General features: G+C 38.8%; 1 protein-coding gene across 1 annotated transcript in view; it reads left to right on the forward strand.

The window, feature by feature from the left end:
• MAN1A2 (mannosidase alpha class 1A member 2) overlaps nucleotides 1-14,355 on the forward strand; it is a 139,717-nt gene that overhangs the window by 98,568 nt on the left and 26,794 nt on the right. The window contains exon 9 of the mRNA XM_026054301.1: nucleotides 13,008-13,123. Coding sequence (XP_025910086.1) covers nucleotides 13,008-13,123 — 116 coding nt within the window. The remainder of the gene's footprint in view (nucleotides 1-13,007; nucleotides 13,124-14,355) is intronic.

Here is a 14,355-nt window from a genome sequence, read left to right on the forward strand (position 1 = left end):
GTATATAATACTCTTGTACTTTTAACTCATTACACCTTGTTTTATGCACTAGAAAAAGAAATACTTCACATAATATTGATGTGAATAACTTACTCTTTTCTCTTAAATTGGCTGTTTTAGTGGTAAGGCATTGCTTATATAAAATTATATAGATTGCTTGTGTAGAGAACAGCAAGAATATTTTGAAGTTTCTGTGAAATATGAATTTGAGAGAAAGTGTTTGCTGCAGCTATGAACTCCTGAATGTGAAGAATTTTTTGTAAGATACTCAATTAGGGTAATCCTTTGGCATTACAGAGTCATAACTATATCCAACTTGAAGATGAATTTTGTTTCTTGCAACTTGAATTACCTACATGTAGACAATAGTTCACCTAATTTTACTTGATGGTCTCTTTCATTCTTTTTTGTCTTCTCTTTGCGTATGCTGTAGTGTTTGACGCTTTAATTTTACAAGCTTGAGGATTTTTGTCTTTAGCTTCATAACTTGTTTGACCACTGTGTTTCCATGCTGTGCATGTGCAACCCCCAGGTTGGAAGGAGGAGACCTGGGTTTTTCTTCTTGCTTGAACCTTTCATGGCAGCAGACATTTGAACTGGAAATGATGTGGAAAGGGCTGTCCGTTCAGCTGTCTCCTAGCTTCAGAATGCTTGGCTTTGCAACTTTAAATGCTTTTAAGTTTTTTATGTCACAACGTGAATGCTTTCAGGAAAAAAAAAATGTTGGTAATATGTTCTTTAGTGATAAATAATTCCTATTTGATTAAAAATTGTACCTGAAACTCCTTTATCGGGGTTGCCTCTGCTTCAGTTAATTTATAAATATTTGCACTTTTAAACTATCTACACTGCTTTATGGCATCCTTCGGTTCAATTTCTACTGAATTGCAGCAGCTGCAGTTTCCAGGGTTTCAGATTTCTGGATTAAAGGACTAGAAAGGGAGCTTGCACCTATTTAAAGCAGCTGAGGGCCCTAAGCTCAACTATGTGAAGTAAAGATTGAACTGGAATTTAATTAGAGCCGCTCAAAGGCAAACAGAAAAGCAATTCTTCAAAAGTTACATGCACAGCAGAAAAGGGCTCCTGCATATTGTGTTATGTAAGGCCAGCTGGTCCCAAGAAAAAGTGATGGTGAAGGGACTTGAGTTTCTTAATAGAAGTTAATATTAGCTTAATCACTTCTACTCCCTCACAGTCCTTTAGGTTTTCCTCTCTTAAGCTTCTTTGCTGTAGTATGAGCTCTTTGTCAAAGGAGGACTGTTTGTGATACTTAGGGAAGATCTGCCTCCCTCTTTACTACTTACTGCTTTAGTTACAATGTAGTTGACTGAAATAAGTCAGTACCATTTTTTATTCTTGATTTTAAGATTGAAGTTAGTCTTTCTTTGCTTTAGAATCATAATTAACCATTATGGTTTTAAGATGTGTAATTTCTTATGTGTTTTTACCACGTTTCTGATTTTTGCTTGATTTTTTCCTTAACAATGTATGCACCCTGCCTATACTTAAAAGTCCTAAACCAGTGTTATAGGTGCAGATTCATGAAAGAAAAGTACTATCATTATAGTTCATTCTCAGTTCTATCCATATGTGCATATGTACTATAATATAATCTTAAGAGTGTTTCATAACTCTGATGTATTCATTTTAGCACTTCTAAGAAATTATGATATATTATTACTAGTATTCTACAGAATGATACTGGGGGAGAAGTTAAATTTTAAAATGTTCCATGTTTTTTATAACATCTAAAGTTTGATTGTATGTGGCCTTTTTCCATGTGGCCTGGCCCTTCTTCCACACAATATGTGCTCTCTTTTTCTCATTAAGTTCACCCAACAGCTACTTGCCGATCCACACAAGTCTCCTGTCCCCCTTGCTTGACTTCTTTCTTGTAGGAATGCACTGATCCTGAGCTTGCAGAAAGTGCTGTTTGAATGTTAGCCCGCTGTCCTGCATCCCCTTTTCCTTTAGGACCCTGACCCAGGGGATTCCTCCAGGGAGCTCCCTGAAGAGGTCAGAGTTAGCTCTCATAAAGACCAGGGTTGTAATCCTCCTTCTTGCACAGCTTCCTCTAGCAGGATCATGAATTCCAGTGTCTTGTGGTCACTGCAGCCAAGACTACCCCCAACCCTCACATTTCCAACTACACCATCTCTGTTTGTGAGTTATCAGGTCTTGCAGTGCCTCTCCCCTTGTTGGCTCATCAGCCACCTGCATCAAGAAGTTATCTGCAGTGTTCTGCAGGAACCTCCTGGACTGTCTGTTCCTGGCTGTGTGGTTATTCCAGCAGACAACAGGGTGGTTGAAGCCCACCATAAGGACCAGGGCCTGTGATAGGGAGGCTTCTTGCAGGTGCCTATAGAGAGGCTCATCTACTTTCTCTTCCTGATCAGGAGGCCTATAGTAAACTCCCATGACAGTGTCACCCCTGTTGGCCTGTCCTTTAATCCTCATTCACAGGCTCTCTACCTGCGCTCCATCCTCCCCTATGCTGAGCTCCATCCATTCCGGTTGCTCTCTCATGTAAAGAACAACTCCACCAACTCGCCTTCCAGGCCTGCCCTTCCAGAAAAGCCTAAAATCCTCCATGGCCACATTCCAGTCATGAGAGCTGTCCTACCATGTCTCAGTAACTACAATGAGCTCATGGCCCTGCAACCACACACGCATCTCCAGTTCCCCTTGTTTATTCCCCATGCTGTGTGCGTTTACATAAAGGTGTTTGGGTTGGGCTCCCAACGTCCTTCTCATTGTAGCTGGGGCAGCTGCAGCTTGGCTGTGCAGGCCCTCAGAAGTTCTCTTATTTTGCTGTTTAGCCTCTCCAGGCTTTGGGCACCCTTCACAGGCTATGGCATTAGGCTGCTGTGAGTAGCATGACAGGCCATCACCTGCCTTATCACCTGCTTCCTCGATAATACCCTCCTCCCCCCTCAAATCTAGGTTAAAGCCTTCTCGATGGGCCCTGCTGCCTCATGACCCAGGACCCTTTTCCACCTTTGGGAAACATGGATCCCATTAGATACCATCATTCTGTGTAAAGCATCCTGTTGCTGAAGAACCCAAAGTTTTGGTGATGACAGCAACCATGGAGGCACGAGTTGATGGACCGTATCCTCCTGTTTCTGTGTATATTGCTGCCAGCACTGTGAAGAATGGAAGAGAAAATGACATGTGTGTCTTGAGTTCCTGATTGCCTGCCCCAATTCCCTAAAGTCCTGCTTGATTGCCCTCACGGCAGTATTTGATCGTGGCTGTGCCTTGCCTCTTCTTCTCCTCCCACATGTAGGACCATCAATGGGTAATAGTCTGTGGGTCATCTTCTACAAGATGGACACAAATTATTTGAAGGTGAGCAAATAAATAAGCCTTGAATTGAATTTGGAAGGCAGTGCAGTCTCTTACAAATAGTGTTTAGGTTCCCTGCGGCTGAAAACTGAGTAGGTGTGCAGTGGTAGACTATAATGATCTTCTCTTAAACTGGTACAAGGTCTCTTTGATAGGTAAGCTGGAGGAAAAAAAAATCTCCCTTGCCGTGTGCCTGTTTATTGATAATCTTTGGGAAATTCATATCTCTGGAAGTCTAGATGAATCTCTAGGCACTGGGAGAGATTAGCACCCTCAGTTTATATACTATGCAGTTTTGAGGAACCATTTGTATTTGCCTGGCTGCACTGATTCTTTCATATTCTTTTATGCATTTACAAGATATATACATTTACAAAATATAATAAATAAAGGTTAAAACAAAGAAGAAAGATATAGCATACTGGTTAGTCTATTCAATCACTAGGTTTTTGGGATCAGCACCCTCAGCTTACTCTCTAATTTGCAACTCATTGTATAGACAACTTGATGTCTTCTGTTTCTGCTCTGTGATGTTTTTTAGTAGTCACAGTGCTTTCCTCTGTGGGGTTAATTCCTCAGGAATCCAGAATATGCACCGCATTCAAGAAGCTAGTGATTGCAAAATTCAGTATTCACTACAACTTTTTTAAAGTGTGTTTTTTAAAATGTGTATTCTAACAATCATCTAATTACTTGCATATAAACCCTGATTTAGTGTACTTTGCTTGGATGACAGTCTGAAGCTTTTCCAAAATGCTAGCTTTTCTTATTACTCACTGCATGTCTGCCACTGTAGACAGATGTCATATGAACAAGAAATCACCAGGATTGTTTACCAGCTTGCATAATTAGCTCATAGAAAAGAATAATGAGATCTGATTTTTATATAGCCTTTCAAAATTGACTCAGTGCTACACTCTGTCTTCATATCCCCAGGAAAAAAAGGGTTCTTAACAGTATTCGAAAAGTGAATGTACCTTTATGCATCACCATATTCAGATCGGATTTATAACTACTTTAGTCATTTAAGACTAAGATGGTTCATGTTTGTGAAAGTCAGCGCTACCTCAGAAGTGTCAGAGAGAGCATTTTTTTAGTGCAGTAGTACATATGTAAACGTACCTACAGATGTAATTCACCTACAGAAATGATTTTGTGCTTTTAGTTTTTTTAGAGTAGTTATTAGTTCCGACTTTAAGAAAAAGAAGCCAGTCATCAATAGTCTTTTCTTGAGAGCTGAAGATTCTGGGTTATAACTTAGTTAATGTTAGGGCCGTAGAATTAGGGAAGCCTTCTTCATAGGTATTAGCAACCATGTTCTCTTTGCTTCTGCATACGTTCCTTTGTTTCAGTCACAGTTCCTTCTTTTTTCGCTGTCATAAAAATTAGTTGTAGTTATTCACCAAGACAGCTTTTTGTGAAAATACCATTTGTAACAGGGGCTAAAATCATGATGATCTTTGAATTTCTAACCATTCTTGATATACTTAACTAAACATGGTCAATAGGAGTTTTCACTGTTTTTGGCAGTCTGCTCTTGAAATATCCAACTTTCATTTTATTTATGAGAAATTTAATGAGGTTACTGTCTGCATTTATTTCATGTCTAATCTTGAAATGGCTCTTTCATGCTCACTGCCTTTGCTCTATCCCTCATATGGCTTCCTAATCCTTTTCTTCCCTCCAGCATCCCACAGTGGTGCTCTTTGCTGCTATCTATAATGCACCATCCTCGTGACAAAACCTGATTTTGACCTTGTCTTCACTGTGAACTTTATCTGGGCCTAGGTCAGGTGTTCTCTCTTAGCCTTTGCCATATTTAAACATTCATTTGCGCTTCTGTCAAGAGTGTAGGGTAAAGAACTTGTCCGCGCTTGTGCTGCAGGGCAGCCTGAATGGTAGCTGACAGGTTTTGCTATTCTTAGATGAATAGTGAAAAGATACATGAGAAAAGATATAGTAATCCTGCATTTATTTTCTAGAAGGCCTGTGCAGTTTTTTACCAAACAGCTCTTTATGACCTCTTCACTCAAATGAGGCAGTTATATTAAGATGAACACGCTGTTTTCTTTCTGCTACTTGTACTGTTCTTCCAACTTTGACCATCTCTAATACTTGATAAAGAGAGGAGAGCTTAAGTAGAGAAATTCCGGATACACTCATACCCTCCATTCTGAATGTTTGTCCTCTCAGACAGAGCTGGGGAGACCTTTCAGGAAGAGGTGAGTGCAAATGTAAAATCCATTCCATTAGCCTGCTTTCCATGACCCAGACCAGACGGAGATATGTTGACCCTAAAAAATTTGTAGGCAAATAAGGGTGTTACTTAATTACATTGCTGTAGATATTAGCATCACATAGGAACAAATGAATTGATTGGCAGTAGGAGCACACCAACCTGTTTTTTCTCTCCCCTTTTAGGCTACTTGTATCTTTATCTGTGTTGTGGTTGCTGTGCCTTGATGTAGTTGTATCTTGCACATAATTTGTACATTTGTATACATTTTCTTTCAAATAATTTGGAACAAGCAGGTGTGTTGTTTTTATTGTAGAATAGTCTAACCTTATTTTTTTTCTCCCTTGTCTTTAGTACATTATCCTTTTGCTGTATTTTGTTGATGTTATATTTTTGACTTTTTTTTTTTTTTTTACTGATGCCTAAGTTTGTACACTACTAGCCATGGTATAATTTGTCTTTGGTAATATTGAAATAACCTTACAAAAGTTTCATTAATATCGGAAAAGCTGTACCAAGACAGACTAAAATTAACCCATCTATGCCAGTATTCTTACCGGAGGAAATGTCACTAGAAGGGAAGAAAAGGGCAACCATTACTATCCTTGTATAGTTCCTCTTTCTGCCCTTGAGCAGCCTGGCACCTGGAGATTTACTGAGCTAAAGAAAGTTTTTTATGTGTAACACTCCTGGATGGAGTTTGCATGAACTCTACTGATCACTTTTGCACCAACTTTAAAAAAAAAAAAGTCAGAATGTCTGGCAGGTGGGAGTTCCATAGCTTTCTATGCATGGAATGGAGAAACACTTTTGTTGTTGTTTATTATGCTAGCTATTAATTCTGCTATTCTTCTTCTTTACTTTTTCTGTGAGACTGTGAAAAGTCTTTCTCACTTGATTTTCCATGAACATCACATCATATCTCATATGAGATATAATAAGCTCTGCCACTCTGTCACTTTGCTAGGCCAAAAAAATCCTAGTCAGTTTAATTTTTTTTTTCAGTCAACTTTCTTTGTAAATCTGATCATCTTCCTCTTACTGTTTCAAGGTTTGCTACAGTTTGAAGTGGTGTGTGTTTCTTTTTATTTATTTTTTTTTTTTCACCAGGTGGTAGACTAGAATTGCAGCTCAAGGTGAGAGTGGATGCTGGACTTATTCTTTGGATAATATATTGCTTAATATATTATCCAGTTAAGTTAATCATAAAAGAAGGAACTTTTATTGTTAGGGAATTTTACTCTAAAGATACAAGGGAAAGTATTGTAAAGATATAGGAAAAAGAACAAGATTTTGTCATACAGATGGCACTTCTGGAGATTGTTTAGTCCAACCTCCGTAGTCAAAGCAGGGTCAGCTAGAGGGCCTTGTACAGTTGAGTTTTGGGTATCTCCAAGGACACTTCACGACATCCCTGGGCACCCCGTTCCAGTGTTTAACCAACCTGTCAGTAACGAAGATTTTTCTTATATTTAAGTGGAATTTCTTGTACTTTAGTTTGTACTTGTTGCCAGTTTTGTTGCTGCAACAGCGAGAAGACTGGCTCCATCCTTACCTAATAGTTATTTATATATACATATAGATAAGAGTCCCCCTTCTTCCCCCCACCTTTCTCTTCTTAGAGCTAAACAATCCAGACTCTCTCAGTCTCTCCTTTAATGTCAGAAGCTCCAAGCTCTTTATCATCTTTGTGGCCTTTTGCTAGATTTGTCCAGTATATTCATGATTATCTTTTATTGAGGAGCCTGGAGACAGACACAGTGCTGCAAATGTAATCTAACCAGTGATGGGCAGAGGAGATCTCCTCCTTTGACCTCCTTTGGTGATGCTATTAATGCAGTGGAAAAAACTTGTCAGTTACTTATTGGAAGTTCAGGTCCACTGTGCTGTCCAGATGTAAGTTCACCCCAGGTTTGAGTTCTTTGGAGGATTTCAGTGGATTGCTAAGATGTTACATCTCTTTATAAACTCCTCCTGGCTTCATTTATATGTTGTATTTATCCATGTATCCACTGTCTATACTTTAATTTTTATGGATTTTTTTTTCTGTACAGGCATCAGGTTTGTGGTCTGTATTTCCATTTTTCTCAAAACATTTCAGGCTGTTTTAAGCAAGAGATCACAGTTCATCATTTCCTTTTTTTGTTGTTAGGGAATGGGTGGGAGAAGGGATGAATGCTCTTTGACCCCTGATTTTTTAATTTTTTTGCAGCTCATTTTGAGACATAAACTTTATCTCACATAAAGATTCTGGTATGTGAACATCTCCAGTCTCAGTGGCAAACAGGAACACACAAAACAAATCATTTTACTTTTCTTCTATCGTTTCATTTCTCTGTATGCTCCTTTATGTGCTGCCTTTCCAGTTTTCTAGCGTGAGACATTCTATTTTCAAAGGCAGTCCAGGTTTTCGGGCTGTCCACAAATTGTTCCTCCAACTTGCTTGTGCTGCCTTATTGTACTTTCTATGTGACCTCCTGGAGTTTCATCATCCTATTTATTGTAACTTGGACACATCAGGTTTTTTTGAAAGATCCTTTCCTCTTTCTGATAATCTTCATTATTGTCTTTAGCCATTTATTGCTTCTTTTTGCTCTTTTTCTAATCTTTATTTGACGAGTTGTACACTTACAAACTGTGTGTATACTGTGTGGTATTTTGGGAATCCATTGGGCTATTTTTAAATCATCTGTCTGATACCTACAAAGACATAATTCTCTTAGTTGATCCTTATAGATTGTTTTAACTAGCTTTCCTCACTTCCCTGTAGTTCCGTCATAAGGAAATTTTAGCAGAACTGTAGAAGATCCTGGGAAAGGGGGATGATTACACCTTTAAGGACATTGCCCCTAAAAACACCACTGCCGTTAGTACAGGACGTCTCCTGTACTAAAGGCAGTGGTGTTTTTAAGGGCAATGTCCTTCCATTAGTCATGTTTTTGAACAAGGTTCTGCTCAGTACTCAAGTTCTAACTGTTTCATAACTGAGCAGAGTTAGTGTGTGAAGAACACGACAGAACATATGCTGAAGAGGAAAAATACCTTGGGTTTTTTTTCACAGAAAAATACCGTCTACTTTATTGTACAGTCTACAACATTTAACTTCTTGTGGGCCTCTCAAATTCAGTAGCAATCACTGCTCATAAATGAGCAGTGATACAAGCTTTGATAAACAGTTTACATTGATTTCACATTGTTTTGAAGTAGGTTGTTGTAGGTGATTATCAGGGTTTAAAAAGCCAAGTATCAAATGATATCCTGAAGATTAGTAGGTATTTTGTATGTGAAACATCAACTACAGAATGTGGAAGGAAATGATTTGCCAGCTTTGCTCTACTTACCTGTGTTCAGGCATAGAGCAGAAGTTGGATAATACGCCTTCTGTGAGCACAAACACAAATTTTAAGCTTTATCCACAGCCTCAAAGTACGACTAGTATGAAGCTCTGAAGGAGCTGTTGGAGCTGTGAGAGAAGAAAGAAGTTTTATATTCTATAAATACACTAGATAGTCTGCTGTACACTTCTGAATAGTGAAGCAACTGCATATGCAAAATGACTTTTTCTTTTGTTTATCTGCGTCAAACTTTTCCCTCTAAACTAGCACACAGGTGAGATTGTTTTTCTCTTTGAAGCAAGAGTTGCCTCCTTTCCCCCCCGGTCTTCTATAGAGTAGTCGAAAATATTGTTACTGTTGGAAAAAAACCACAGTTCTTTAGGATACTAGTGCAAATGGATGTTTGCACTAGCATCTTAAATGGATGTTTAATGTTTGCAGAGTGGTTGGATGCCAGGGAAGTACAGGCACACATGATACAGGCCCGGAAGGGCAGCGGCTCACTGTCAAATCTGATGGGGGTGACTGCAGTGTCAGCTCTGACACAGTGTGCTGTTTTTCAAACAGTGCTTGGCTTCTTTCTTTATTCTTGCTCATTGCCAAGAAATGACATTGCCGACAAATGACAATTAAGGAACAAAGTGCAGAGGTTTAACAAATAATGAACTGTTTTTAATTTGCCTCATTAAGCTGGTGTTAACTACTTAAGGCCATCTGTTTAAATATAATTTCTGCACCCTAAGTTTGCCCTAGAGAGGATGTAGACTTTCATTAGAACAGCTTTTATTATTAATGTTATCTTTAGGGGCTTTAAGTTGTTGTGCAAGATATTTTATTGCTTACTGAACCAAAGTTTCCTGTAAACTAAAAGAAGTGCCACATATTTTTAAAGTGCTGGCTGCTGCCATAACTGTGTTCTTGGGAACCGCTGCTACTTGCTTAGAACAGGGCTTCTTGGGGAGTATTTGGAACCATTATCTACATCCAGGTTGGAGAAAGGAGAACGAGCTATGGGAATGCCTAAGATCTGTGTTACCTTCTTCAGACTAAAGCTGCTGATTTCGAAAATAGAAGAGCTGCCATGTCTCAGCCATAACTGGGGAGTGGGAACCCTATGTCTGGGCCCTGAGGAGCTAAGCTGATTTATCTGTCAGATTTGTAAAGAAACAATTCCACTTACAAAGAACAAATTATCAGAGGCCACAAATATTCTCTCCTATATCAGACTGAGATGCTTTGTCACTTCAATGAGATGCCATGTACTTGCTCAGTTTCTTTGACCTGCTATATATTATTGTGGTTTGCTCTTACATAGTTGGTGAGGTCTTCTTCAGAGGAAGCAGCTTTTCAGCTGTGAGATGATTGATGATAGGAAAAATATATTTGGAGTGAAAACTGGCTTTAGAAGTCTTAGGTAATGATAATGATGGAATTTAAAAGAAGGTCTCACTCCTACAGCCTGTGGGAAAGAGGTGAATGTGATTTTTGGATTTTCTCAATTATGTCTTTGTTAAGGAATCTTTAATTTTTTGTTGTTGTTGTAGGTGAGAGCAAATTATCAAAATCCTGAAATCTGTTATTAAAAGTATTTATATTTCAGTTATTTGTGACTGTAGTCCTTACGCAGATTGCAAGAAATGCTGCTTTAGCAATACCTCCTGGATCTAGAACACCTGAAGAAGGTACTGCCAGAGATGTAGTTAATGCAGCTGTGGAAGTTGTAAACTTGCCATTCTTAAACCTCCGTTCAGCTGCTGCTGTCACCTCATTATATCCTGACTTCTTTCTTGTGGGAAAGTAGTCAGGAAAATAGAAAGGGATGCATCTGGATCAGAGCATAAATGCACTAAAGTCCCTTGAAATACTGTCTCATCTGTTATGAACTGACTTGGTCCATGATGTCCATCTTCTCCTGCATTTGTGACCCCCCAAAATGTTTCATCACTTTTCTGCTACCAAAGAGAATGACCTGAATCAGTTTGCTCTGAAATGTCTACCCTCTGCTCTGTCTGTGGAGAGTAGCAACTGAAGAGTGAGAGAGCTCAGTGTCTAATGATTGAGGAGACGTGAGACCTCTGTGTAGTTCAAGAGGTGGAGGAAGGCAGGTGAAATGGAAAAAAAAATAAAACCAAAAACATTATGCAGCCAATACCTGCGAGGACCTCAGGAGCTGTGGAGCCCTGTTATGTTTGCTTCTTGCTTGGGAGGAGAATATGCACCTCTGAAAGGCTTGCACTGCTCTGCTCTCTGAACACATGTAGGCACAGAAAAGGCTGTCAAAAGGACGGTTCTGAGTCATGTGTGTCTCACTGCTCCTATTTCCTTTTTACCCTCTACTTCCATCTAAACCCAGAAGGAATGTAGAGGAGGAGAAGAGCTGCTGACAGGTGAGAAATGCAGTTTTTGAATGACTTAAGAAGTGAAGTAGTCTTTCTAATAATTGACTTTAAAAGTTCACATGGAGCATGGCTGCCTTAGTTTAATAAATGTACCTTTTCCACTCATTCTGCTGCTCTTTCATGCCCTGAAACAAGCTGGAGCTGCTGCAAGCTTGCGGCTCGGCAACCCCATCCTGGTTGGGAACTGGATGTATCTTTGAAAGGCTTCTTGCAGAGGAGTCATGCTGACAACAGTCTCTACTAAAGTGACCGAATTCAATTAGGCAAGAGAGAGCAGCTTAACAGAAAAGGTTTAAACTGTATCTGTTGTGAAGACCTCTAGTGTTGACATGAGTTATAGTTTTGTGATCATTTTTTTTTCTGGAAACTATGGACTCAGTTCATGCGTTTATGCAAGAATGTAATTGTTCATTCAAAGAATAACTTCTAGCTCTAGCACTTGTGAAAGAAAACGACTTGAGACCTGAGTACCCTCTTACAGGTTAAAGTTAGAAGATTATATTATTATAAGGTGCTTTTAAACAAAGACCTTCTATGGACTTAAATCACTGACTAGCTGGTTTTGGCAAGGCTGTCTAAGAAATTCTGGGGTGTAAGAAAAGGATATGAAGGTATTTTCTCCAAATTGCAACCTGAAAACAAATGGCAAAGTGGCAAAGCTAAAGGCTTTTCACTGCTCCTGCTCTGTGTTTAGAAATCCTTTGGTATGTTCCCTTTTACATCTTCATTACAGAAATTCTATGGATAATATCACTTTTTTGAGGAACCTTGAAAAGGGAAATATCATACTTTTTTTTTTTCCCCCCCCCCCCCCCCCCCCCCCACCAGAAAATAAAAGGAAGTTTCATGACTGCTAGAAACCATGCTTGGGGCAGTGAATTTCTGGACATTTTCACAGAATTGATCTTAACCATTTTGTTTGCCTACATTCAGCAGACTCTGATTGTTCTGCTGCCAGTGTTTTGGGCTGTAGTCCTGGGAAAGGAAAGTTTATATGCTTTCATGGTCAAAGAGACCAGTAAGTTAAAGAGACTATGCTACTTTTTGAAAGAAGTATATGCTGAAGGAGTACTTACCTTTGGTTGGAAGAGGAGTCATAGGGATTGCATCAGGCCATCAGTAGTAGGTTCTGGATGTGAATGTGTCTGTCACCCAGACAGAAAACACAGGTAGTTCTCTTGTCTGTCAACACAGAGTAATAATGATACTGCTTGCAAAAGGTGACCTTTGGAAGGAAGGAAATAATATGCCAAAAAGGAAATCATGTATTGAGTGATGTAGTTGATTTGGAGCTGCAATCTAGTAGAAAACAAAAACCCAGAAAATAGCAGCAAAACAATTAAATTCTGTGAAAGGAATTAAATACATAGCTTAAATCAATTTTGTGATGTGAGGGACATCCTTATTGTACGAACAATGCAGAATGACAAATAATGAAAATGAATATTGGAATATTGTCCTGCCTGCTAGGGGCCAGGTTCCAAGCATGTGAAGGAAGTTTGGAGTACACAGTACAGCGTTGTCCTACTAAACAGGCTTAGAGGACTGATATTTTTACAATGGTGAACCTTAAAACTGTCAGGTTTAATTTTGAATAAATTCAAGGTGTAACAACTTGATTACAAATAATGTAGCGATTACAAATTATGTAACAGCTTCAATATTTTTTCCACTCTTTCTCTTCTGCAGATCACACGTCTGTGGGCGGGCTGGGAGACAGTTTTTATGAATATTTATTGAAAGCCTGGCTTATGTCAGACAAGACGGACGTGGAGGCAAGAAAAATGTATGACGACGCAATTGAGGTGATTATAATTCATTGAGTTTACCAGCCTAATGGAACTTAAAAAACATTTTTGATAAGTAGAGACAAAAGAAGACACAGGAGTTGTTTTGATTATGTAAGTTTTAAGAAACAGAGTGATGAACATGACTAGTTTAACTTGAGCACTTCAAAAAGTGTTATTGTGATGCAAATTATTGTGCTAAAAGCAACTTGTCCAGATGGGTATAACATGGAGACACAACGATGTGCAAAACAATCCATTCATTTTTAGCGAGTGTTCTGAATCATTCCAGGAGTGGAGTTTTTGGAATATCTTATTCTTTAAATTATTTTCTAACACATTCAGATGTTGTATACAACATTTGGGCAGGAGTCTTACTGAACTTTATACTGCCCAACTGTTGATTTCTCAGTTCCTCCCCCCCGTCCCCAGGCATGCTCTGTCATTAGGCTCCCTTGCACCCATATGCCTGTGCTACGGTTAAGACTCTGGCATATGAGGAGAGTAATAAGCTAGTTTTACTCTAGTCTAGTACCAACAGCAGTAGGGCATTAGATTGTATAATCCTGTCTCAGCACAGATGCGTGCTTGGTTCTGCCTGGTTCCATGCTCTATTCGTGCACAGCATATTTCTCTCAAAGCAAACTTTAAAGCTTAATTCTGGTGCAAGTTTGTATCAGTCTCCTAAAGCAAAATGGCAGTTCCTGAAGGTCTCAAAATATGTATATACTATCTATAGAAAATGAAATTTCTAGACCATACTGCTTTGAAACTGTAATAGATCTTATTTCTGACCTGAATTTCAATGGCTTTGACTTTCAGCTACTTGGATTTTTCCTTTTCCACATTAAAGAACAGTTGCTTTTAAGAGGTAACTGTGTCATATAGATAGTTACTAATAGAGGTTTGATAAGTAGCTAAGGTTCTTTTCTCCAGAAGAGAAACAGATTATTTCTTTTGTGTCACAATATAAAACAGTTCTTTCAGATTTTGAATTATTTTTAAGCTCTTCAACGTGGAGACAAGACTTGGATACTGTGTTTCTCTAACAGTTCTGATAATGCTCTAATGTGTCATCTCCTGATTGCTCTCAGTATGTTCCTAGTTTCTCAGTCAGGGGTTGTGTTTGCACTTTTAACCTTTGCATTACACTATCATCTATTTTTCAGTTGGTTATGCTCTGAAGTTGGTTTATAATCTTTTTGATTTACCACTATCTGACTACTGTGACTTATATTCCCAATTCCTTG

This window comes from Nothoprocta perdicaria, unplaced genomic scaffold (assembly GCF_003342845.1).
Source record: "Nothoprocta perdicaria isolate Ctin4 unplaced genomic scaffold, notPer1 scaffold_120, whole genome shotgun sequence".
Classification (NCBI taxonomy): domain Eukaryota; kingdom Metazoa; phylum Chordata; class Aves; order Tinamiformes; family Tinamidae; genus Nothoprocta; species Nothoprocta perdicaria.